The sequence below is a fragment of the Rhinolophus sinicus genome, linkage group LG05 (genome assembly GCF_036562045.2).
Source record: "Rhinolophus sinicus isolate RSC01 linkage group LG05, ASM3656204v1, whole genome shotgun sequence".
NCBI lineage: Eukaryota > Metazoa > Chordata > Mammalia > Chiroptera > Rhinolophidae > Rhinolophus > Rhinolophus sinicus.
Genome location: NC_133755.1, coordinates 161001985 through 161029557, shown reverse-complemented (window position 1 = coordinate 161029557; position 27573 = coordinate 161001985). Strand labels below are relative to the sequence as shown.

At 40.1% G+C, this 27573-nt stretch overlaps 1 protein-coding gene across 8 annotated transcripts in view; it reads left to right on the top strand.

The window, feature by feature from the left end:
* The window catches only part of NHSL1 (NHS like 1), a 214780-nt gene that overhangs the window by 90693 nt on the left and 96514 nt on the right, over positions 1-27573 (top strand). The window contains exon 1 of one of the 8 annotated variants that reach the window (XM_019732763.2): positions 21674-22149. The exons of 6 other annotated variants lie outside the window; for them this stretch is intronic. In XM_019732763.2, coding sequence (XP_019588322.2) covers positions 22134-22149 — 16 coding nt within the window. In that variant the 5' untranslated portion in view covers positions 21674-22133. Of the gene's footprint in view, positions 1-21673; positions 22150-27573 lie in introns of those variants that run through there. One more of the 8 variants, XM_074333634.1, reaches the window with a different exon arrangement.

The window sequence follows — 27573 nt, the reverse complement described above, 5'->3', positions numbered from 1 at the left end:
GGAATTGCACAGGTGTTGGAGTAATGTCGAGGAAAATGAACACATGAAGGGCTTGCTCTTCATATCTTGGCCAAAAGGAGTTTTTGGATTTCTTTCAAGTTCCTTTCCAGACCGGTATTGGTCTCTGTTTTCAGGTTTAGCATGTTTCACCTTCCTTATGGTGAAGAAAAATATCAGTCCTGGAGGGAGAGAGGGAAATATTCAGTATTTCTCAACACACCCCTCTTTTGTATTTAGAATTTCTGAGTTCTTCCTCTTCGAATGTTTGCTGTGGAGCCTGGATTGTTAAGCTCTAAAATGGTTTCTCCATTCTGTGCTGTGGCAAAGCCCAGTAGGGGAGCACTATTTAAGTATTACAAAGGAACCTAGTCCAGACATTCTGCCTGATTGTGTTTTCCCTGTTGATCACGTTTTTTTCCCCGTGCCAAAAGAAACCTCGCTAGAATATTTCAGGGACCTGTTCTTTCCTTCCTTTGGAGAAACAAACTGCTCAAATGGGAGAGAATAAATTAAGTTAAATATGTACAGTAATTATATTCCATGGGCTAAGAATTCAACACAGCCCTTCTTCCTGGGTCATGTGTGTTAATCCATTTGTTCTTGTCTGTGCAACTATGGCATAAGAGGGACTAGTTAATGCTCTTTGAAGATGCCAATTATTTATTGTATCAAGGTGGTCACCAGTGGTCTGCTGATATTGCGCTCAAAAATGCAGGTTTTCAGTACAGATGTTGTATAATTGCCAGGCGTAGACAAGGCATTTGTGCCTTCTGGCTGGAATTGCGTAGTTTAGTTAGCATTGAACTTTACTTTTCTAAATCAGGCATAAGCTGTGGTTTTGGTAAATGGATGGGTTGTACTGTTTGAAGCAAACATGTTTGAAGGGTGGATACAGTAGTGCTGTGGTTACAAGAGGGTATAGTTTTGATTCCGTTGGTCTTGGCCAAAGGTTGTTTTTTATTACTTGTTTTGTTTTAAATCAACTGCTGTCAGGGTTTTGTTAAAGATTGTGTCCAAGTGAGCATGTGGCTTTAGGATTTTATCAGAGATGCTGCATCTAAGTTAACTTTAACAGGAAAGAGACCGAATTTGCACGTGTTCATTTTAGTTGGGAAATGAAGCAAATATTGTACACTTGACTTGTGAAAAATAAAGAAGTCATTGTACAGAACAGGGGTGACTTGTGAAGGGAAGGGAGGACTTGTTTATGCAATAATACAAAAGATTGTGCCCTTTATCCTTTAATGTAAGAGGGGATACAGTAGCCTCATGAAGATAAATAGAGGCATGCATAATACAGTATGTAAATTTATGTGGTTCTTAGAAATAATTAGGCATGGATAATATTATCATTTTTGACATGGAGTTGGGGGAATACTTAAAAAGCTGCCTATAGATCAAAATTCTCTTTTCACATTTGACTTACAAGAGAAAATTGACTTCCAATTTTGACATATTGTCTCTGAGGCATGTTATAAGAGTTGATCTTTATTCCACATAATTCTGTCCTTTGGAGAAATAAAGAGGTGACATTTGTTTATACTTACAGATCATAAGAGGAAAAATCTTTCAGAAAAATTATGCAAGATTGGAGTTTTGGCTTAAGAGCATCAAATAAACTAAAACTGTAGCAAGGATTAGCAGTGAGTGCTAAGAAAGCCCAATGGCCATATTAGGACTTGGTTGCAAATAAATATACATTGAAGACATATTGGTCTGATGGGAATTGTGTGGCATCCTTTTTTCTTTATATCTGTCTGCCCAGACTACATGCATCCAAATCCATTTTCCTGTCAGCCTACTACCCAACCCTTGTACCTTATATGAACATTTTTTGATTTACACAGGTTTCTAAAAACCTGCCTTCCCTCCTCCCCTCCCCCACTTACACTACCTCAAGCAGTGACAGCTAGAGGTAGGCCTGTGTAACTTAACAAGTCAGCCTCACTTTAGCAGTTGGTCTCCCGTGTGTCCATGTCCCTGGTGTCCCCTACAGCCCCCTGACCATGGGATCTTCTCCCTCCCAACCTGCCATCCAGCAGCTGCTGCAGGGCCAGAGTGCTTGCCTTCTCCCTGCCCACTGTGTCCAGGTCACATTGTTTTGCATAATTAGCACACTGAATCCCTTCTGTGTGTGGATAATAGGTTGTATAAGATGCACGATCATTTTATAAAACAGTTCTTTCAAGTTTTGTTAAAACTAAAGAAGTTCTTTTTGTAGTGAATCTCCGTGCTGTATTGCTCGTCAATGACATCAAAATACAGTTTTTAAGTGGTTGCAATAATGAATACCTGTCTATCAGTACACAAACCCTTAGCTTTACAATGTACTATTGTTACTTGAGAATCTAAGGATAAAATTACAGTGCTAGAGACTTCTTTGGAGAAACTTTTTATAAGATTAAAATGCTACTAATAGGCTTCTTTCCAATTACACTAATTTTCCTGAGCCCAAAAAGTAACTAGAAGATACAGATTGATACGTGCAAAGCAATCACAAGTAAGCACCTGTCTGTTTTCTTGTGTAACGGCACATGACAAGTTTCACAACTCTCTTGTGTCGACATTTGTACTCAGGAAGGTAAAAATGAATTGAGTGACAGTGATGACCAGTCCTCACGTTCTTAGTGTGATGAGACTCACTGTCACAGCAGATGATGTTGTGGCTTAATTAGCATAAAAATCAAGGGTGTGAATCAGGGTCCTCTTGAGTATTACATTTAGGAAATCATGAGCTGTTTTCTTAGATGCCTGTGTATTAAAAAAGTGGAAATCAGTTGTAGATGAGGCAATATGTAGCTTTTCATAAGGAGTTGTGAGAACGTGTATTGAAGGGATTTTTACTGAGTACTGTATGTGGGGTACAAAGAAATGTAGCCCACAGGACTGAAGTCATGGAGTTCATACTTCAATGGAGAAGCGGATCAGATGTTTAAGGGGGAATTAAAGAGAAAATGTAGGATAATTGTGGAAAAGGATCAAATGAATGGCTTAGATGAGGTGTAGATAAAGATACTGCATCTGGAGCATTTTCATGTTTTGCTTTGTCTTCTGGCTGTTAGCATTGGTTTAAACAATATGTAATGAGCTCCTGCTTTGTTTCCAGCGCTGTGGAAGGTTTTCAGGGGAAACTGGTGACTAATAGTATTTATTCTGCACTCCCCCTATCTGGCTCACTTCCCCTTCTCTTGTCAAAGAAAACCTAAAGAGGTGGAATAATAAAGGGGTCTGCTCTCATTGGGCAGAGCGTGTGTTGTTGTGTTCCCAGGCCTCTGTTCAGCTGGGCAGAGGCGTGATTGATGATCCTGTATTGGCAGGTCGGCAGATAGAGAGGGTAATTGACATGCACGGCCTCCATTTAAACAATGCTGTCGGTCTCTTTTTCTGGACTATGTGACGTGTATTTATAACATGACCAAATCTGAATGTTTGGATTTCAGTTCTCTCTCTTCCTAGGGACTACAGAAATGGCCAGAGAATGGCCTTACTAGGTATCAATGGTGATGGATAATCCACACACGAGATAATCAATTGTTGAGGGTGGGTGTTGGCTCTATTTAAAGTCATTTCATCCCCGTGTCCTCCCTAATAAAATAGTTGCAGAAAACAGGATCCATGTGCATCATTAGATTAGCAATGACTTCAGATATTACAATGGAGAAAAATGGCATGGAAGACCAAAAGCAGCAAGGTCAAGATCTCATTTCCTCGTAAATAGCTGTGATTTATTTTTGACCGTAAAAATCTTTAAAATTATTGGATTAAAGAACACTTTCTTCAATCCATTTTTAGGCATTACAGAAGCCTAAAAAATATTGGCAAATATTGTCAATGTAGCACCCCAAATTTGAGAGTAAAACTAGATAAATAAGTAATATTTATTTTGAGGGTCATTATATACATCGGAAAAATAATAAAAGAGGTAAGAAGAATGTTCTCCATGCAGTGAATGTGAGTTTTCCTGCTTTCTTTCTACTGCAATTGACATTCTGTGAAAGAGACAAACAGTGAGTGCCGCTTAATATTTTGTCTGGTTCATTGAGACTGCCCTTTTTTGACCTTTGATTATTTTTTCTTTTGATGGTAGGAATCTCTGTTGTCTCACTACCTTGTTTTATGGCAAAAATGATTTTATTTGTTATTAAATTGATGAAGTTCTATTGAAATGATGTTTCATGTAATAGGCTTAGTTTATTTACTTATTTTAAAAAGTTTGTGGGTTTGTTTTGAGAGTTAGACATACTTAGATTGCTAGAAATATTTTAGAGTGATAAAAGAAGTAACTTATTGTCAGCTTAGTTTTTGGACGTGAGTAAACAGTTTTTTTCCAGTGAAAATGTCTTTACTGGGTTTTGGAAATATTTGTAAACTTGTTCTTTTCAAACAGTTATTTAAATAATATTATTAAAATACCCTGTGTATTAATCAGGCTTAGTTTTTATAAGTCTCTTGCAGTTATTATAGATTTGTTATATTTCCATGTGATTTCAAGGGTTTTTTTGTTTAAGTATATTATTTTCTATCAAATTAAAAATTTTTAAACTGCAATATTTTCTGTGAAATACTTCAGTTAACCAGTCGTGTCAGTTTTCCCTCCTCAGGGCCTGTGTCTGCACCCACTTGCCATCTGAACCCTGGGGCAGGCTCTCCTGCGCTCTTACCTGGTCTCCTGAATGGTCTTCTACCCTTTCTTGTGAGCTTCACGCTTGTGCTTCTTTAAGCCATCCTTGAGTCTACACTGCAATCAGAGTCCTCTTCCTAAAATACAACTGTAATCGAGCCCCTCTTCAGTGGTTCCTCGTTGTCTACAGAATGACTGACCCCCATGTCACTTAGCATAGCATGAAATCCTGCACAATCTGATCTTCTCTGTCCCCTGTCCCTTTTAACTCCAGAAAAAGCAAATGGACCCATTGCTCTTTCATGACTCTAGAACTTTGCATCTCCCATTCCCTGCCATTACCACTTCCTGAGCCAGGATGCTGCATTCCCTTCCTCTGCCTACGGACTTCCTGCTTAACCCTCTAGAGTCTCTTTAAAGCTCTGTAAAGTTTTCCCTAATCCCCAAAGGGCAGAGCTGTTGACTTTCTTCTTTGTGTTATGTCTCTACCTTCAACATGTCTTGGTAATTGCTTTTATCATACACTGGATTATCCTTATTTGTTTACTTGTCTTCAGTGTCGTTAGCTGGACTCTTTTAGGGCACAGGCCAAGTCTTGTATACCGTTTTCATCCCCAAGGCTGAGTGCTGACTGAGTGCGCATAACTCATCGGGGGCAGTGTGGACAGTGCTCTCTGCGCGACCAACATGCCAGACACACACTCTCTGCATCTGCCTAAAGCACGCGGCTGCTGGGTTGATTGTAGTAATGAACATAATCTTACAAGTGCTCCCAACTCTGAACTTTGTTGAGTGTAGCAAAAGAGAGGGTTCAGTTTGTGGGAACATAATTTTGGTGGTGGTCCACTCTTTCCTGTTGCTCCTCTCAAACTGTGCGCGTAGCAAATACCTTGTAGAAATTGTAGAAACGTTTGATCGTGACTGTTTTGACCATTAGTGAAGTTCACTTAGTGAAAGAGATGAGGTATGGGATGGATGAGGCCATGCCTGATGAGGGGAGGTGGTGCTGTGCTATTGCAATCTTAACCCGGTCCCCTGCTTTCACCTTTGCTCCCCTTCCCCGCCACCCCCGCCCCAAGTCAGGCTAATCTTAACACAGCAGCTTCACTGATCCTGAAAACATCCAACACAAGTCGTGGCGTGTAACTTCCCTGCTTTAAACCCTTCAGAGGCTTTCCTTCTCAGTAACTCAAGTCTTCAGGGTGTTCTAGAAGGCCCGACGTGATCTACCTCCTTCACCCATTGCTTCCCTAACCTCAGCACCGTCACGCTCCCCTCACTGTCCTCTAAGTTACGCTAGACTCTCTGCTGTTTTTAGAACATGCCCTGCAACTTGACCTTGCCCTCTACCTAGAATCCTTCCTGTCTCACTTCTTTCAGACCTTCGGGCAAAAGTCATCTCAGTGATTATTTTAAATTGCCACGTCTTACCCTTATCCTGACCTTCCTAGCCCCATCTCTAGTTTTCTCCAAAGCACTTACTGCCATGTAATATACTTATATACATTATGTGTTTATTTTTGGTACTGCCTGTCTCCTCGAACTAGAAATTAACCTCTAAGACAGGAGAGATTTTTTTGTATGTTTCGATAACCGATGTTCCCCAAGCCTGGCCCATCGTAGGTGTTTAATACGTTTTAATTGACAGGGAATATATGATGCAGAGAGCATTAGACCAGGAAATCTGAGTGTTTCACTTCTGTCACTTGCTAGTTGTGTGACCTGGAACAAGTCCTGTGATCTGTTTAGACTCTAGCTTTAATTTCTGTAAAATGGGATAATCCCTAGCCATCATACATATGGGTAGCAGGTACCGCTTATTTATTGAATGAATGAATACATGTTTTATAGATACCATGTCAGCCTACAAATTGGATCTGGTGTATTTAATGGAACTGTCTGTGGGGATGGCCGTCTTTTCACTATCAGTAGTCAATGGAGTCACCGATGTCTTTATCCTAGTGTAGAATATGTTGTTCTGTAGAATTTTCAGTATGAAAATAAGTGCCTTTGGAGAACTTGAATAACCGAGGCAAACGAAGTACAAGCTCTCCCTTCCTTTACATAATCCTTCAAATATAAGTTTCTACCTCAGTTTTTATGTGAAATCCTGAAATGGTTAAAATAGCAAACTGAAAGTCACATCTAAATCAGTCATCCCGCCCATAAATATTAACAACAGCGAACATTTAATGAGTACTTGCCATGGCTAGACACTATTAATTATAACACATTACATGAATTAACTCATTTAATAAATATTGTCTGGATACCATAATTGTCCAATAAAAATAATAGTTGGTTTGATAAGCAAGGAAGGATTAGATCATCAGGGAGAACTGAAAACTTGGCAGGGGAACTTAGATGGGATGAGACAGGGAACCCCAGTGTGATTCTTCTAAAAGAGAAATAACATTTTGGGGTCTTAGACTCAGTAACTTCTGGCTTGAGGGCGAATGCTCTGCTTTGAGACTATTTGTGTGCATGCTTCGTATCTCTGCTGCAATGACGTTCTTTGAAGGCTAGTGTCTGTCTTATCCAGTGTCTTGTACTTTGCTGTATGTACACAAGGTCAAGGCAATGTTGAAGGAAAATGGTTCTGGTTAAGGCACGCCGAATGGATTGGAGTGTTGGGGACGAGAAACTGGGCTAGAACTGAGATGGGGCATAGTTGTTGAGAAGAGACCAAGTGCCAGGGGAAGCGATTATATAGGCAGTTACGAAATTACAGATGTTCATGTTAGGCTGTCTTTATTAAAGGAATCCACAGGTTTTAATAATTATTTGTTCCTGTAGCAACCGCACCTGTGGTTTTTTTTTCCAAAGATACAGTTATATTTTTTCTAGCTTTATGAAATGTAGGTAGCCTTCACCTTAGGAAGATTTGTCATCTTCCCAATTAAAGATATTTATGGTGATCACTGTCTTAATAGATGTGATTGGAAAACGTATGTATAATCAACATACGTATTGTTCATATACACAGATGTGTGTTCTGTGCGGCCGGGGGGGCTGTGAGCTGGTTGCAGTGATGTCTCTGTTGTCTGCTCCTCTCACCCTTGCAGAAGCTCTTCATTATACTTTACATTCAGCATCCCCGAGTGTTCTCTGTCATGTATGGCTGACATTTGATGTCTGACTGGTCACCAGAGACTTTAAACCAACAATTATTTAGTTAGTCTTGCTAGAACTGTGCTGGATACTTCCCATTTTGGCTATTTGAACATGGAGGATCCATGGTGAGTGCTTGTCTAGCTGAGCCGTTGTCTGAGACCATCTCTCTGGGAGGACTTGTTAGCTGGGGTCCCCAGCTGTTGCTCCCCCTGCCAATACCACCCTTTACTAGATTCTTTCCCAGGATCTGGGTGTATGTTGTGGGTTCTTGTGTTTGGAGAGCTTCTAATGTTATATAAAGCAACACCTTGAGAAAGCCACATGGATGAGCAAGCCTTCCTCTGAGTCAAGGTGAAAATGGCTTGAATTGTGACTTACCGGGAGTGATATGGTGCACAGGGCGTCCCCAGAGCAGGCGCTCATTAGGGGGAGTGGAATGAAGAGTGACTGCCCTGCCATTTTCATGCCCTACTAGTTTTTTAAAAGGCTGTGTTAAAGGTAGTAATGAATGGAAGATACTGGAATAAGGTAGCAGTAGACTGCAGGAAGAAGAGGGGAGAAGGTAAAGGGGAGAAGAGATGAGTCTCCACACCTTTCTCTTCTGCCTTCCCATTGCTGACAGTTTTCTGAGCCCATCTGCTAAGGGAATACAGTAATGGTGGTCTACTGGGATTTGGTCACGTTTCTGAATATGCTGCTTGCATGACTGATTGTACACTTGTTTGATTTTTTATTTGTTTGTTTTTAAGACATAGCTAACTAAAGTTTCTGTACATGATTGGAAAAGGCATGGAACAAGGATAAAGACTAATCTGTTCACTGGTTAAAACAATTTTAGTGGTATAAGTCATTGTCAGGTTTGGGTTCCATATTTACGAGGTCGGACAAATAAGTTCGCAAACTCATCCTAGAGAAAGTGCTACATGCCTCATTGCTGAATATCACTACAGTCACCTTTGAAATGCTCCCTTTGGGAAGCTGTGCACTTAAACCAGCACCTAGTTCAGCCTTCACAGCAATGTTGGAACTCTTTTTCTGGAATGGCCATCAGAGTTGTCGTCGTATTACCCTTAAAGTCCTGAATGTCATCAAAATGTCTTCCTTTCAATATTTCCTTTATATTTAGGTAAAGAAAGGAGTCATTGGGGGCCAGATCAGGTGAGTAGGGGAGGGTGCTCCAATACAGTGATTTGATAACTGGCTAAAAACTCCCTCACAGACAGTGCTGTGTGAGCTGGTGCATTGTCGTGATGCAAGAGCCAAGAATTGTCGGCAAAAAGTTCAGGTCATCTAACTTTTTCATTGCAGCCTTTTCAGCAATTCCATATAGTAAATTAGTTAACTGTCCAGTTGGTACAAATTCATAATGAATAGTCCCTCTGATATCAAAAAAGTTTAGCAACATTGTCGTAACAAGTTCAAAAACTTAATTGTCAGACCTCATATTTATTTTTCTCTAAGGAAAGCCCATTTATAAGCAAAAGCCACAAGCAGTTGAGATTTCAATAAACCACATCACTTGATTTTTGACTTTTCAATAAACTTTAAAAGAGAAAGTGAGAATATATTTTATCGTTGGTACAGTTCCCTTGCCTCTATTCCCGAAGCTTCTCTTTCACTTTGTAATGAGAAACGCCTCAGCTGAAGTAGAAACTGGGTGTCTGATGTTTCTGGATTACGTTTGGAGATAAACCAGAATTCCTACCTGAACAGGTGTGTATTGCTTCAGTCTAAATTGGTTGGGGATTCTTTTACAAAGCACACAAAAGACAACTTGTGAATTTCTCTTGGTGGGTGGCTGTGGCTGGTGCTTGGGCTGGCTGCTGTAGTCATCTTGACTGGTAGTTATTTATTTACATAATGTTTTCACCAATAAAAATTACATAGAGTGCTTTGACTTCCTGGAAAAAGAACTTTGATTTTTACTTTAAAGTAATTTTATTGCAGAGTTAATCAACATACTCTATTCAACTATAATAAGGTCTTTTAAGTACTTTTTTTTCCTTGCTAGCTTTCCAAGTCCAATTCTTTGTCCTTTAAGTATGAATGTCTGAATGTTGTTCTGGTCTAAGGATCTCAGTTCTGTTAGATTTATAAGCAATTTTCGAGATATGCTTTTGCATTTGGGGCATTATTGTGTACTATTGATGCTTTTATGAAGCTGGAGAGGTTGGGATTTCCCTCCTCCAACCTTCCTTTGGATCGTCAGACCTTCATTTCATCCCATGTGCTGAGATATGTGTCAGTTGATCCAGTTGATCTATGTTCTTATGTCACTGTAACCAGGGGAAGGCTATATAACTGACTTTTTAGAAGTCTTGAAGGTTATGTTTCAACTCCAACTAATAAAGATTTGAACAAAAAAATCTATTTAGTAAATTTTCCTCTAGTTTCTGAGAAAGTTGAGCTAGGTTTCTCTGCAACAAATGCTTATTTGGAATGGGAGAAAGAATCTTGTACAGTGGATCTCTGGGGTGACTATTTTGAGTTTTTCAGTGCCCAATAAGTGTAATCATAGTTGTTTTTTTTAAGACAGTGACTTTCAAAAGTTTTGCCTATGTCCAGAGTAATAAATACCCTACACTTGTTTCTAGCCCATACAGCAGACACACACACACACACACACACACACACACACACACATATATGAACACATATGCATATACAGTAAGTCTTCATTTAATGCTCTTGATAGAATCTTGGAAACGGAGACTTTAGGTGAAACAGCGTGTAATGAGATGAATTAACCGTTGGCTAATTGATAAAAATAAGAGATAAGTTCCTATGGCGTATTCTGGTTACAAAAACATCACCAAACTTCTAAATAAAGACCCAGAACTTTTACTATTAAACATTGAAATAAACTGTGCATACATTTAAGAAAGATAAGTAAAAGCAAGGAAGAGAATAATTTTCCAATTTGCTGATTCCAGTTCAAGGTCAGGGTGGCTGGAGCCTCTCCCAGCAGCTCAGGGTGCAAGGCAGGCACCCACGCTGGACAGGACGCTCTTCCTCTACAGGGTGCATTACACACACACACACACACACACACACACACACACTCACAGACACACACTCACACTCAGTTTGGGACAGGGAAGATATGCCCGTTCACCTCACATGCATAGCTTTGGGATGTGGGAGGAAACGGGAGTACCGGGAGGAATCCCACGCAGACACAGGGAGACTGCACAAGCTCCACACAGACCGTGGCCCCAGCCAAGAATCGACTTTTTTTCTCATCAATGTTATAATGAAATGACATTGAACAAAATGACGTTGTTCAAGGACCTGCTATATATAAAATGAAACAAAAGCTTCGTGAAAATGCTTACCTGTACTGCATGTCTACATGTGATACTCTATTTTCTGTGCTGTTTTATTCTATTCTATTTTAATATACAGAAAATGTCGGTCCTGACGTACAAAAGTGGTTTTGTAACTCCCTGTTAGGGCACAGCCTTCAGTTGGCAAAGGGTGCTTTCAGTACTTCACTTCTTTCAGCAGGGTTTTATTATGCTGTGTACCAGATAACTCCTTCACGATGTTTAGAAGTTACAAACTTCTAAAGTTTCTGCAGCTAGTCCACTGTTGTGTCAATGTTGTAGAAAGGGCTCACACACTCCAGAAGTATCTTGAGAGGCAATGCGGATTAGGGTGGAATCTCAGAAAATCCTCTGGTCTGAGAACTCAGAACTGTGATCTGAGCACGTCATTCATTCACCACAGTCAAGGCCTATTCTAGGCTCCCCTCTATGCTCCTCGCCCAGGGCTGTGTCGTTGAGCAAACGGCAGTGCTGGGCAATCAGCAGGCAGGACCCAGTGATGGTCCCTCCTGGGGCCCAGTGCCACAGAGCCTTGCTAATGCCCTCGGCGGACTACTTGCCCCTGCTGACCCCCCCAAGGGAAAGCTCATGAACAGCAACATCCGACAGATTTCTGCCTTATTCTGGACATTGCTCTGTCATTACTGGCCTACTGTCCATTTCCCAGAGGGGAAAATAAGTTGAGAAGTTCAGTCCATTTAACTTTACTTTCAAATTGTTGGGCTCTAGCATCTATGTATCAGAGATCTTACCTGAACTGGAAGATGGAAGAATAGCTGCGTTTTCTTTGAAACATAAAATTATTGTAAAAAAAATGATGATTAGTTATAGATTCTTTTCTAAATTCAGATCATATGGACTACATATTAGCTTATATAAAGTGTTAGGGAATATGCCTTTTATTTGTTTGTATTTCTATATAACAAATGCTTGCCTCTATTACCTTTCAGGATTTAAGAGTCTTGGATTTTACCCAGTACTCACAGTACACGTTTGGTCTCATTTCATTGTTATGACAGTCCTGTGAGGTGGGCAGGATAAATGGCATTACCCTCTTTTGTGGTGACAAAGCCGTCCCTGAAAGATTAAGTGACCTGAAGCTGTACAGATAATAATGGTATAGACTGGATCTGAATCCACTCTTTGATTTAGTCCCGCACTCTGTGTTAGGACGCTGTGCAACATCTCTGTTCAACCCTCGGAGCACAAGGAAAGCTTGTTTGGAGGCCTTGGTGTCACTGTGAGCAGTCGTTGAACCTCTGATAACTGCTGAAAGCCTAGTGGCGGTGGAGTTTGTGGGGACCTTGGCTTTGGTGTGTAGCTGGTCTCCACGGCCTGCCTTGCCACTTGTGCTGTGAGGCTGGGAGCTTTCTCTTTCGACCTGCTTCTTGTAGTCCCAGCCACTCTCTGGTTTGGTGTTTCTAGCTTGTTACCGTGTGTGAAGGGTCTGGGCAACCCCGTTTATTACAACAGTATTGACCAGAAGATCATAAGGAGATTCTGAACCACAATACCGCGGGTGATACTGTCTGGTCAGGGACCATTTTGACTTCTTGGCCATAGTTTGAGTGGTTGAGTTTGTCAGAAAAGTGATCTCTTGATAAGTGGGATATTACGGTAGTGTGTAAATATGGTTTTTACATGTGTATCTTCTGTTGGCTTTTCTTTGTAGAACAGCTGAATGAAGGACGTGTTTGCATTAATGTTAGGGAATTGTTGACTATATCTGCTCACCTCAGTTCTTTTTGTAAACGTTAACTTTTAAGCACTTCTATTAACACTCTGAGTTTTCAAGTAGGATTATTGCATTGTTTCACTTAATAAGCAAATATAGCTTTTACACTTTTAAGCTTTGGTTTCACCATTAACCACTTTGTCTAATAACATGTTGAGTTCTCACTCCCTCTCTTCTCCCTCCCTTCTCTCCATCTGATATTTGGACACCAGATATATTTTTTTGTTTTTCATATGGGTTAAATTGCCTCCACATATCTTCAGTGTCATATCTTTCTTCACATCATCTGTTTATAGATAAGTCAAAAAATTGTGACGGTAAGACATATTTCTCTGAATAATTCATATTATCTGAAACCAATTCTACTCCACTGAACATTTTTGGCCAAACACTACAAATGACATCTGATCCTCACGAACACAGATGGGGTTATAGAAAATGAGACTGGAAAAGCTGATTTGACTTTCTGCCTTTTCTGTGCATTTCTTAACAAACACTATTTATATCCCAATACTCAGAATAAACATTATCTTGTCATACTCTGTGTTGAAATGCTACAATCCTCATTTTGTATCCTAAGACTACTGTAGTTGCTTAATGAATACTTTGATTTATATATCAGAGAATTGCAAAAATGTCTGGATGCCATGTGAATAAGTTGAAAGTAGAGATTTAAAAAGTATTTTTTTCTGTGATGACTCAAGAAATGAGGCTCAGAGAAAAGCAACGATTTCAAAAGCTCTCTCATTCTCCAAACATTAGGGAATTGATCAAAGATGCTCTTTCCTGGTATCACAAGCTTTTCACACCCGCTCTCTGCTTTGGTTGTAAAATCTCAGAGATGATGACGATCGCAAAGATGCTTTTCTTTTCAGGTGAAGTGATATTAAAAGAGTTATGACTGTTTTGTAGATGCCTAATTAAACAACTTGAGCAGTTTTTTAGTGAGAGAGCTTATTGAAGCAGTGACCACATACTTTCTCAGTGCTGTTTGAGAGCATTTGAGTAAATATTCAGATATAGTCCCTAAGTTGGAGCTGTGAAGGGATCCAAGTAGAGTTACCTGAATAAAACATGGCTAACTTGTTAGGTCTGGAAGGAACCTCAGAGATCTCTTGTGGGACAGATGAGAAGCGAGGATCCCAGGAGGTGAGTTACTTAGGACTTCACAACGGATAGTGGCCCAGTTAGCCTGCGCCCTTACATTCCTTTCTCTTCTCTTAAATGGTATTGCGATTGTGTTCCTTTCTATTTGTTTCTTTAATTTTGACATTCCTGACTCCCTGTGAAGATCAAGTGATAGATTCCTTTGCTGACCTTTCAGAGCAGGTTTGGGAAGCTTTTCGTTCACTTTGTATCTCACAGAAGTTTTCTAAATAGATATGCCCAAGACAAGCAACTTACTATTGAGAGCACAGGCAGAGGACACCAACCCTGAAAACAGACTCTCCGGCATCACTTTGATTCCAGTCACAAAAGCAAAATTCATTCAGCTTTCAAAGAATTAAAGGGAGAAAAACCCAAACCCCCAAACCAAACAGAAAACCCTAAGGGCCCCAGGCTGCAGCCTTTCTTTTGTATGAATGGAAGCCCTGAAAGACTATAGAATATCTTAGTAGAGCTGTCAGAAGCACACCTGCCTCAGAAGAAGTAAGTGCATTTGAAAACTTTTAACTTAGTAGTCTATTTTAGACATGCAGCTTTCTTTCCTTTCGAGGGGCTGTAGATTTATTATCGTTAACAGCTGAATTTGCAGAGATGCATTAAATAAAAATAGAACATGAATTAATGCCAGCCATTAACAGGGACAGAATTGTAGGTGACTCCTGTTAGAACTTAACTGATGTTAATCCAGGGTGAGAGAGAGAGAGAGAGAGAGAGAGAGAGAGAGAGAGAGAGAGAGAGAGAGAGAGAGAGAGAAGGAAGAGAGGAAGAGGTAAAACAAAAATGAAAAAGGAAAGGCTTAGCTCTGTTTGGCGTGGTCACAGAGGAGGATCAGAAAAGAGCTGTTTCTGTGGGAAGCTGTTCTCTGTGGACCTTGTAACTCTGTGATTATCATGCACCGTGGCAAGACGCCTCCCTGAAATTGGTCTGCCAATTTGAAGAGTCATTTTCTTGCTTATTTTTAAACTCCTAAGAACAGGGAAATAGACTGAATGAGCCTAAATGGTGTGGTTTCCTCAAACCATTATTGTTGTAAATCCTATGGGTCCTGAAATAACTGGCTATTCCTGAAGTTTCAAACTGCCTGGCTGTTCAGAAGACTTGGCGGTTGAAAGGGAAATGATTAGCTCCTTCCTTTAAGCATTGTCACCAAGGTTTTAGTGGGTCAAAAGTTGGAGAATGTGGTGATTTCAGAAATAAACTACCTTTTTATAGAAATTTCAAGTTCCTTACAGAGCTTTGAGTTTTTCAAATATAGAGTTGGTTTCAAACTAAAGTATTTTAAATGTATAAATCTTAAGTAACTTAAATATTACAAAAACACATTATCAGGAGCCTGGGCATTTTAACTAGGTATGTCTTCCTTTTAATTTTTATCTTTTTGCTTGATGATTAAAAGCAATTATAGTTCAGTTACTCTTTCTGGTTATGGGCTTATGTTTTATTAAACAAGTAAATTGTGGCAGAATTTGTGTTCCTCCTGATTGGCTGATTCACGATTTTGAATAATTCTGATTTATAGACTGACTTCTCTTTAGAATGATTTAGGGTAGTGATTTTGTGGGCAGAAGACTTGCACCTGTTTCTGTAGTTGAAGAAGGTTAGTTATTATTTTAACTTCCTCAGATTACTGAGATGTTTAGGAGAAAATGATACAGATGACCTCTTTATTTTAGGTTAGTTGTTTTTTGGGGGGGGGCTGTGGAATTGCCATTGATATGTGTATTTTAGGAGTCAGTCCTTCAAGGAGCACATTGATGAAATATATAGCATGACAGGATATGAAGTTATTTTTATGTACTTTAACCTAGACTCTCCAAAATGTAGTCTACATATATTAGGCAAACTGACAATGGCGGAGCTTGAAGAGAATTAAATTTAGACTCTAGTTATTTTGTTTTTCTCTTATAATTCATTTCATGATAAGCTCACTAAGAAAGGGGATTTGGGGTCATTATGACATCTTTGGTATCCTCCCTCCAGCTGGACACACTGACTACAACATTTTTGTGTGGACATTTCCAGAAAAATTCCCACCCCCTCCATTTTCATCATCTTTCAAATATTTAATTTAGGCTGAATGAGAGTAGGAATAACAGCTTTCTGAGTTTGATCTGGAGAACTTGCCTTGAGAGAGAGTGGTGTCTGTGTTTGTGGGTTTGAAAATGAGTCTTCTTCAGACTTAATTTTTTTTAATGTGTTTTTTATTGAGAAATAATTTACATATTACATTAACTTCAGTAATGATCAGTATAATGATTTGATATTTGTGTATATTGTGATAGACTATTAATCTTTAAATAAATTATTTATAAACATTCCACCATAAGTTTATTAATGATCAGTAACTCTTATTGAATAATGAGTTTCAGTACAATTTTATGTAGGAAAAAGATAGTATCTATTTATTTAATTTTTAAGAATTATGTTAAATATTATGACTTTTCATAGGAATCATGGTGCTGTTGGATAGCTTTCTCATCCAGGTCTTATACACTTTCTATTAACTGTTTGCTTTGGGATAAAATACTTAAGGGATATTAATTCTGGTTTATGCTAAGAACATTGGTCATCTATTATGTTCCAGCCAACCCACGGGGACTGGAGGTTAAGTATGAATGAACAAGTTCCTACTTTGAGGAGCTCTCATTTTAGGTGGGCAGACAGAATTGTGACATTTATGAAAGCTGCGGAAATAAAGTACCACGGAGAGATTGATTCTACTGGGGGAGAGAAGCATGGTCAAAGGAAGCTTAGAGAAGTGAAAAACCGGCTGTGGGGTGGGGGCTGCATTCCAGGCAAAGGAAATCCTTGCCTGATCGAGGACCGCGGAGGTATGAGACTATATGGAGTATGGCACCAAGCCTGCTGACGGCCGCTGAAGGGGGATATGGCCAGAACATTTTGGGAAAAGAACTGCATCCAAGTCCAGAAGGAACTTTATTGCTAGATGGGGAGTTTGGGATTTATCCTGACCTTGTGTTTTTTACATAAGTTGGAAACTTGATTTTTTTTTTTTCCTTAAGGGAGAGAATGGAGCAATTGGAGCTCTTTGGGAAAGATGTAGTATGTATGACGGTCAGAAAAAAATAAAGTACTCCCAAGGTAGAAAGAAATACTGTAGCTGAAAGACACCTCTGAGCCATAGGCACTACTTTTGGAAGCTTCGTCAGGGCGGGCTGAATGGAGCAAGGCTGCCTCGTGAAGACTGCGTCCTGTTGCCATTGCTTGTGTGTGTACTGTGCTCCTCGGCAAGTGGGTCGGGTTACAGACTGGAGCCTGGTGGACAGCAGTGGAGTCAAGGCAACTCAACACACCGAAGAGAGATCAGGAGAGGCTGTGAGCTTCTTTAAGCTGAGAGCTCAGGTCAACTTGGAAATTCATTGCATTCCCAGGGAAGATGGAAACCAGTGGGACCCAAGGGTTCTTTAAAAAAAGTCAGTTCACTTGGGTATTGGGAGAACTAATGTGCCGTGAATGAAATTAGACACAGATTTCATGATAAGGGGCTACATGAGGGCTGCTTTCTTGGTTGTGATGTCAAGGAGCCCAAACTTGGTTGTGAAGAAAAATTGAAATAACCATAAGAACTGGCTTAAGAGGGAGTATTTAAAAATAGCCAACTAGAACAGAGCTGCCATGATTCCGGGAGGAAATACAGTGATGAGAATGAGGCTACGTGAGGCCAGAAACCATTGAAGAACCCCAGTGAAATATTTGCTGGTTACCTTGGAGCTCCGTAGTTGGTTTGTGTCCAGCACAACATAGCCTGTCTCTTGAACAAGCAACAATTCAGATGTCTCCTAAAAGAAAAGTGAGAGCAAAAAGTTTGAAGGTTGCCCTTGGGTTCAAGTAGGTCAGCCCCGGTTCCAGAGTGCAGAAAAATCAAACAGGATACAGGGTCAGAGGATGACAGGAGGAGGAAATGTCTGGAACAAAGACCTGTGTTCCAGATTTCCCAATGATGGACAAATGCTGCCTACAGAGGTGGCTGGACTGGAGCAGCAGAACCGCGACCATAAAAAGTAACCAGGGAAAGTGAAATTAGCCCAAGTCAGGTTATAATGCTGTGTTTTTCTGTCTTTCTGTTGGGCCTGTTGTAGTAAAAACATATATAGAAAAACCCAGACTGAATCTCTCTCTTTTCTGGGAAATTCCGAAGTATTCTAGAACAGTCTAGAAATCGGAAGTATTCTAGAACTTTGGTAAGATGTTCAGATGGTGTCAGGCAGGAAGGTCTCAGGGGCCCGTTAGCCTTGGCCACCAGAGTGGCTTCTTGTCCTGGGAACTGGCTTAACTTGGTCCTTCTAATCTTAAAGGAATCAGGGGGTGTCAGCACTTTCAGTCTCTGGCGGTATAAGGAAAAGTGGAAAGTGGTGATTGGGGCCATGTCTTCAGTCTCCTCTGACTTTGAAAGCATTGAAATGCATGCCCAGAGGTAGAGGTATGAAAAGAGGCCTTGCCTGATGGAATGCGTTTCTAGTTGATGTGAAACCTATCCTTGCCTGGGTATAGAGACGGATTTTTCCATCTTTGCCTGACTTGTTTGTTAAGAGTAAGAGTCAGGATGCATAGAGAGAAAATAGGGCTTGCCTGTTTTTCTTATATAATTTTGTTTTCTGTTTTGCCAGAAACAAAGTACAATTTTGAGCCCTCTAGATTCATTAATTGTATGCACTATGCAAATTAATTCCTAATTTACCCATATCCCCACTATTTTATTGAAACAACAACAAAAAAAATTGTTTTAGCACACAAATTTCATAGCACTGGAATGGTTTGGGAGACATAAGTATCTAAAACATTTTGGCTATATGTGTGGCTACCACGCCCTCTGGCCGAGATAATAATGTTAAACTTTAACATGATGCTAGATGATGTAGTCGTACAGGGGAGAAAAGTGGTTGCTGCTCTAAGGTCATGGTTGGAAAGGCAAGACCTTTGTCCTGTCCAGAGGGCTGTAAAGTCTGCGCGTGTTCGTCACCCTGGGCCCGCTCCCTCCACATGGGCTTCCTGGGTATTTATTTTTCTCATTCAGTAGCAGTGATCAGTGGTGGCAGATAATAACAATTTTAATGGATATGTCTTCCCCACCCCCATAGTTTGAAAAGTGTGCTTTTTCATGTTTTATTTCTCAAATGTGTTCACACTTGTTCGATAGTGAAAAGCAGGGATTTTAAAAAGTGATAATCTTATATTTGATATTAGCAGAAGCCTATTCTGTTTCTACTGCGTGAGTTTTATGCTGTGAACTTTTCAGATGGTGCTGCTGATAATTTCACTAATTGACTAGAAGATGGTATTTGTGATATTTAGGAGTACTATGTTATAGGAAGTTTTTTTTTTCTTCAATTGAGAATTTAGCCACAATAAGTTCAGTGGTATGGAAAAAAATAGGTTTTAAGCCCAGGTAGTCATTAACTGAAGTTAATTTAAAAAGAAAAAGAAAAATCATGCCCCCTCTCCCATAATGGTTACCTTGCTAAATGTATTAGTTTTCTGGTGCTATGTTAACAAATTAGCACAAATGGGGTGGCTTCAAACAACAAAAAATAATTTTCTCACAGTTCAGGAGGCCGGAAGTCTGAAATCAAGGTGTTGGTAAGGCCACGCTCACTTCCGCGGCTCTAGGGGAAGAGTCGTTTTTGCCTCTTCCGGCTTCTGATGCCTCCCGGTGTTCCTTGCCTTGTGGCAGAATAACTCCCATCTTTTCCTTCATTTTCACACAACCTTCTCCGTGTTGCCGTGTGTCCTTGTTTTCTTCCTATAAGGACAGTTATTGTCCTTAACGCTACCCTAATCTAGTACCATCTCATCTTGATCCTTACCTTAAGTGCATCTGAAAAGACCCTATTTCCACATAAGGTCACATCCTCAGGTTCTGGGTAGACAGGAATTTGGGTACCAGTGACCGACCCATTACTTAGATTATAGAGTTTTTCACCTGGTTAGGAAGAGCAGCTTAATTAGATGGCAATAGGCAAGAAGCTATTGTTGATCATTATTAGTTTTGTGTATTCTATTATATATCTTACCACATTGTATTATAGTTGTTTGTTCACCCACCTGCCTCTTGCACTAAACCATGTGAGGCAAAGATTATCTCTTTTCCTGACACAATGCATCTAACAAAATGCTTATCATATATTATTATATATATATCAATATATGTGACAGCCAAAAAATTAATGGAGTAGGCTAGAAGGATGGAATCTTAGAGTAAATTTAGCCTCCACATTCAATCCCCACATTTACAGGACATGATCTGCAATGGAGACCGGCTAGATAATGCTACGGATGCAGCTGCAATCAGGTTCTCCTTACTTTCCAATTCCGTGTTTTTTCCCAGCATATAAACTTGTCTCCATATTAAAAGGTTTGATTGTGAGTATTCATAGAGTGCTATTAAAAGCACACAACCACCCCCAACCCTGGGTACTAACCGATGTTCAGAAGTCTTAACTCTTCAAGGTGTAGAGTTTCTCTCTTTATGTATTATTTAAAAAGTTGTGTCTAACCCACAAGAATACTTTCAGGAATACCTTTGCAATTTATAAATTGCTTGGAAGGCCACTCAAGACAGGAAAGGACAAGGTATGACGCCTGCCATTCATGGGGAGTGTCACATGGTGAGAGTGTCACAAGGCTGAGTCAGGTGGTTTGGCATTGATCTTGCCACTAGTTAGTGGGCAAATCACCTCATCTCTGAGCCAGTGTACCAGAGGAGATGAGCTAGAAGGTTCCTTCCAGTTCTGTTCTAAGAGCTAATATCACATTGCTTGTCATTAGCCATGCAGCCTTATTTCATTCCAACCCCAGTAAGCTGCTAGCTAGGGACTTCTGATTTTTTTTTTTTTTTTTTTTTGTGTGATCGTAGCAACTAGTGCAGTGTCTTCCTCCTGGTAGGGAACTTCTTAACCAGACACGGCTGGTGATACTGGGAGATGAGGAGCAGAAACCCAGCTAGGCTATCTGGAACTGATGTTGAAATCCAAAGACACAGAGCATCCATACTATGGAGCAATGGCTGCAGCCATCAAACCCAGGACGCAGACAGATAGATTGGTTCTGTGAGTCAGTTTCCTGTATCCTGTGGAGTCAAAAGGAAGACCTGCACACAGCAACTGGCCTTGGGAACAATGGCCATTTCCTGTGGCCAGGGGACTGGAGAGTCTCTGAGGGCTGTGGGCTACTCATTGTCACACTGTGCTTTCAAGCAGGGTGCTCCCGAGGCCGCATTTATAAACCATTTTTCTTCGGATCTGAAATAAAATTCCTTCTTTTGCTTTTGAAACTGTATTAAAGAGTTTATATAGTAAAGTGGTCCTCAACTCGCCGGAGGGAATTTAGCTTCCCGTTGGAGGGGGAGAAGCGTCATGATCTGATTATGGCTGCAGTAGAGTTAGAAATTCACATCCTCAGTGCCGGCGTAAGGCTATTCATCTTTGTTTCCTCATCTGAAAATGGGCATAACTTCCTTCACAGTTTTGTCCTAACGTGCAAGTTTATGAACAGCAGTAGGAATAATAATGAGTCAACATGGCCACAGTGCTTATTACTATGTACCCGGCACAGTTATGAGCACTTGGCTTATGTTCACCCCTTTATGTCGACCCAGACAGCTGTGTGCAGTTTCATTTCATAATGTTTGGTGCTAATTATGTACCAGAAGACGGGTTGTTCCATGTCGGACCAAAAAAGTTAGAGTACGCGTAGCAAAGGAATGCTGAAGTCAAACAATAGTCATTATGAATAGCAAACAGTTAAACTGAGTCCAGTGATCGCTTTTTGTGTGTGTTGTTGGTCACATGAGGTGCTCCATCTGCTGCCATGGAAAACGCTGCTAGAGAAGACAAACAAGTGGACTTGTCCTCACTCCATCCTCCCCTGGACTGTAGGAACAGTGATGACTGCTCACTCCCGCGCCCCTCACTTTCCAAGATGATCCTGGCTGATTTTATGGTGTGAAACAATGTATGAGAGATAGGGAGGTGTCAGCAGCTCAGCCCAGAGAGCTGGGGATTGGGCAGTGGCTTCCTGTGATCCCAGGCGCTGGCTGGCTGCCCTGCTCTCTGGCAGTGAGTGCCGGCGAGGTGGGCTGGGAGACAGCTGTGCCTAGCCCTGCACTCCATCCGACCGCACAGCCTCAGCCCCTCCATGGGACTGCTTCAGAATGTTCTGCCTGAAAGGTGAGGGGGCTCTGGGTCCCTTTGGGTGGTGAAGTTACAGTTGGGAAAATTGTCATGTAGCATCAGAGTCAAAAATCACAGTGTTAGTTCTATTAAAATCAAAGTTTGAGGGAGTTTTGTAAGTATGAAAGTGAAAAAGTCATTGTTCTTTTTGTTGTTGTTATTGCAAACAGGAAGAAAGACCTCCTGCTGGGGAGATGGAATTTTCTTTTAGACAGAAAGGATAGTTCTCCGTTTGGGTGTGTTTCATATGTGTTTTGTCATAGACAAGAGTAGTGAAAAGTTTAGAATGAAAGGAAACAGTAAAAGTAGGAATCGTTTGCAGTCGTAGTAGGAGTTCTTTTAGAGAAGCTTTCGTGTAAAGGATTAGACTGACGAAAAAGGGAGAAACAGTTCTCTTGCTTTAAGCTTTAATGTGTGAATTCAAGAATGAAATTAATTTTACTGTAGACATAGTTCTTGTTCTAGCTATGTATGGATGATAGGGCTTCCCAAATACTCTAAGATGGTGAATATATGAGTCCGTGTAGTGATTTTCTGGTATTTTCTTTTTTTAGACAATGATTTTTTCTTCAACTCTGTTTTTCTTCCAACTCTTGTCATAATGTAATTAATTTAGGCATTTGAGAGTGTGTTTGTCTATGAGATTGCTGGAATGAGGGAGTTAAAATGAATTTTCTTGGAACTGGAGTAGATTATTTTGTTCATTTCTTTCAGTGTATGTCATTCTGTTGATGTAAAATTCTTGACAGCTTTTCAATTTTTAGAAATAAAGTGGTCCTGGCTTGCTGTGTTGATTACGCCTTTGTCCTCAGTCTATTAATGAAGGACAGACATAGATTCTCTCTAGTTTTAACTTTTACAGTTTTAACCCTAATTTGACACCTTTAAAACCACCAAAGTCTTTAATATTAAACTTTGAGTTGGGGTTATTTGTTTATACAGTTCGTACAAATTTGATAAAATCGAGGGGGTAAGAACAAAAAAAGCACATCCCATTTTTCTCCCCCTAAGGATTCAATTAATTCATACTATAAAGAGTATCTAGTTGCAGTGTATTTCTAAGGAGTTCCATAAGGCTGAAATGAATTTGAATATTCCTGAAAAATAATTTTAGATGAAATGTCACACGCGCTCGTGATGCTGTTTCTTAAAAAGTTGTCTCAAAAAGAAAGAGTGTAACTATGAAGACATGCAGTGTTATTGGATGAGAGTGTCCACTAACCTAGGGGAGCTTCCACAGTGAACTTGAAATCATTATGATCTAACAATAGTTTAAGATTTAGGATTTTTAATTGAATGCAGGTGTGGAGTTGTTGCAGGGTATGACTTTGGCGGCTTCAACATATTTGTCTCCACCCATTCCCATAACAGTAATTTCATTTTATTAAAGAATCTATCAATTTCATGGACTCTTAGTTTCCGTGGTAACTTAGGACATTTTAGAAAGTCAAATGAATGGCATGTGATGACAACTGAGTGCTTTTATGCTGAAGAGTGTGTTCTAATCAGGAATCCACAATCCCTTTTAAAGCATACTTTTTGATCTCCTGGCACCCAGGACAAACAGTTGACATTTTGCTCTCTTCCTATGATTTATACCCTCTTGATTTACAGTAATGATTTTTAGGTTGCCCTTTGTGCTACATAGGAGGCAACCCCATGATAAAGTAATAGTGAGTGAGATCCAACACAGGAATATCAAGGGCTCCTGTGATACTTTGTGTTCTTACTGTGTTTGTACTTCCCTTTGTTGGAGACGTTTTCAGAGGTTTCATTAACTGGCCTGTTTCTATGGCTAACTGCGGATCTAGGGGCTGTGGAGTCTGTGGTTATGATTTGCCTTGACTTTAAAGGAAACGTGGCTATACCCTTCTTTTGGGTGAAATCATGTTCCTGTGTATTTCTTTTAATTGTTGAAAGAAAACATTCACATCAGACAGAGTCCCACATTGATGCAAGGTTTCCTTTTCTCCATTTAGACTCCCTTTTTTCTGAAGTCATGTCTACTCAGCTTTTGGTTGATTGGGTGCTGGAAAAATGCCTTCTTGTAAGGGAGATGTCATCTTCGTCATTGCTGTCAACTATAGTAGCTCATAGAGTTACAGTCACTCTCTACTGTTGCCATTGAAGTAGCTCAGATACGCCCACTCCACCCAAGTTGGTTTTGCATGAGCAATGTCTGAGCTCCCAGTCTCTGGGAAGATGTTCTCTCAAGTTCTGCCAAGGTCCCTGTGGTCACAAAGCCGTGATGTATTGTTCCTTCACTGTGTAATCAATGAGCCACCATCATCTGGGAAGTGACTTCTGGCTAATCAAATAATATGATTAACAGCAAACTACCACGCATACATTGAATACCGCTCATGATAACTTTCTTCAAAAAATTTGAATAAAATATTTTTACCGCTAAAACTGCATGGAACCTAATTAAGTTTCTCTGAGACAACTCAGAATGCAAATTTCATAATTGCAGTACACCAGCTTCATCTTTATAAATATTAATTATCTTTGTCGTGCATCTCTTACTATGAAGACTATTTTTTTCTTTTAATTTGCAGTCTATTACAGACAGATATTTTGAAAACATAAAATCATGTGCTGTGGGATATTGCCACAATGTCAAACAGCTATAAAAGTTCTTAAAAATGTAATCTCGTTTCCTGTAATAATCTTGTAGACTGGTAAGCAAAGCATTGGCCAACAGGCACTGGTTAATAGACAGATCTACATTAGCTTCCTAGAGCGGCTGTGACAAATTACCACTAAGTGAGTGGCTTAAAACAGAAATTTCTTCTCTCACAGTTCTAGAGGTCAGTGTCAGAAATCAAGGTGTTGGAAGGGTCATTCTCTCTCTCTGAAGTCTTTAGGGGAGAATCTTCCCTCGCCTCTTCCAGTTGCCAGTTGCCTCAGGTTTCTTAGCTTGTGGCAGCATCTTTGCCCGTCTTCACCTGACCTTTTTCCCTTTGCGTCTCTCTGTGTCTCTGTGTGACATGATTTTCTTATAAGGACACCAGTCATTGGATTTAGGGCCCAACGTAATCCACTATATGACCTCATTTTAACGGATTACATCTGCAAAGACTCTATTTCCAAATAAGGTCACATTTTGAGGTTCCTGGTGGACATGGACTTTTGGGGGACACTTCACCCTATTAGAATAGACCATGTGTAAAATCACATGGATGGAGGGTAGCATGATAGGAAATGTATTTAATGGAAAGCTGGAAGAATGACTGCCCAGCCTGGCTACTTTGATGCATTTGGAACTTGTGGCAATGCAAGTTTAAGACAAGTTTGTATGTGTAGATTCAAGGGTTGAAAATGTACCCACTATGATCAGTCATACAAAAGAAGAAAATGGTGCCCTTTTTTAATTTCCTATAAACAATCCAGTTTCCTTCATGAACTCTTATCCTGCTGAGAAGGGGAAAAACAAAAAACAAAATTGAACTCAGTTCACTGCAGTCAACTCAGTGTGAGCCAAAAATTAAACAGTTGCATTAGCTAGCTCAGTCTGTTGGATGACTCAGTCTTTCAGAATTCTCCTATGATCCTTTCTCCAAAGTGGATTGTGTTGCTGAGTTCTCCCCCTTATTAATAACAGAAGTGATGCATGCTAAATTACATCCTTTGTAAGATTTAGTTTTAAAAATTGTAAAGCAGGATAGGTCTGTGTACTTGAGTTTAAAAAGTAAGATATTTAAAAAATGCCATTGCTCTTATGAAAGGATTAATACCTATATCCTTTTGTGCTCTAAGAATAATGTTAGTTTTATGAGCATCATGGATCTTAAGTTTCTGAAATTAATATTGGATTTTACCTGTCAGCATTCTTTCCAGAGATTTAAACCTGGCTTTGGTGTTAGGCTAGATTCTTTCCCTTTCTCAGCTCTTAGGTGTCGTCTAAGATCTAGAAATCTAGTTTCACGGATTGGAAAAGTGGTGAGTTCTGTGGAGTGGGTGTATCCCAGCTGCTTGCATGCCTGGTGAGCATGGTAAGGTCCTGTCTGCATCCTTTTCTGCTTCATAAGTGACAGATTTAGGAAAGCCTCTAGGTTGTCTAATAATAGCAAAGAGTTATGTTAGAGATTACAGCTCTGAACTATCTCAGGCATGTGCTTCTGCTCCCACGAGGGCAGTTCATACTAGAAACTCAACTCTCTCCTTCCTCATGTGCACCCTGGAACAGACCACAGGCCTCTTTCCAGTTGTCTCGTGTATGTTGTATATGTACAAGAATTCCTTAGATTCTTTTCTTGGCAGCATTTGGAAAATAATGTCTGGAATCAGAAACAGATTTGTTATTTCTGTGCTGAAACAAGTGCATTTTTCCAGTTAGCAAGCAAGCAACCATTTGCTCTGGCAGGTCCCCCGCCCCTTCTTAACTCCAGTAATAAACTGTCAAATAAGCATCACGCAAAGTTCATGCTATTTTACTCTTTGACGTTGAGCATCATTTTGAAAGACTTTAACAATTAAAATGCAAAATGACCCTGAAAATTTTGCATCCATGTGAATCTGGACATTTTACTATCATACATGCAGATTTTGAGTTTTACTTAAATTAGCAGCAGCTTTGAGAACCACAGTCCTACCAACCTTCCCAATTCTTTCCCCCTCGTTTCATTTAAAAATTGCATGTAATTGTTAGTCAATAACCTGCAGCTACCAAGGGGAATTCACACTTGCTCAATCTGCAATTTAAAGTAGCACTTTTAATAAACACACTGGTGATATCATGCATTTTTCAAACTGGCAGGCAAAGCCCTTGAAATTTAATAAACCAAACACAGCTAACCCTTTATTTCCTTTGTCTTTCCCCTGAAAACTTTGTCATGCTTTCTAGTTCTCTTTCTTCCCCTACTAATCAAAATCTTGCTTCTAAATACATTACAGTAGAAGCCAGATCATCATGCTGAATAGCTGATTTATAGAAACTAGGAGATGCGATCCTTAAGGAATGAAAGAGCAGTTAACAGAGCTTTGCTGCCTGGAATGCACAGAACTGGGGGTCTGCTCCTTTCTGGAGCATGCTCTGTGTAAGGATAGTGCTCTGGGTAATTTGGTGGAACCGAATCAAATGACTTGAATTGCCAAAAGCATTGGCAAAGGTTTCAGTTAAATTCTCCATTGTCACATCTCCTGCCCCATTTTTACCTAGTCTTCTTTCCTTTCTTTGCTGATTTCTGGGTCTCTTTTCTAGTGCGTTTCTTTCCCTCTCTTATCCTCCCGCCTCTGATTGCCTGGTGGGGGAGCTGTGTCATCTCTAAGCCAGATTGAACTCCCTCTAGTTGCAAAGGTGGGATCAGTAGTCTGCACACGCGTTAGTAAAGGTGATACTTAATAGATGAAGGCAGATGGATCAGTGTGTTAAAAGCAGCATGCCACTCAGGACATCGTGTTACCATCATCAGCCAGGCA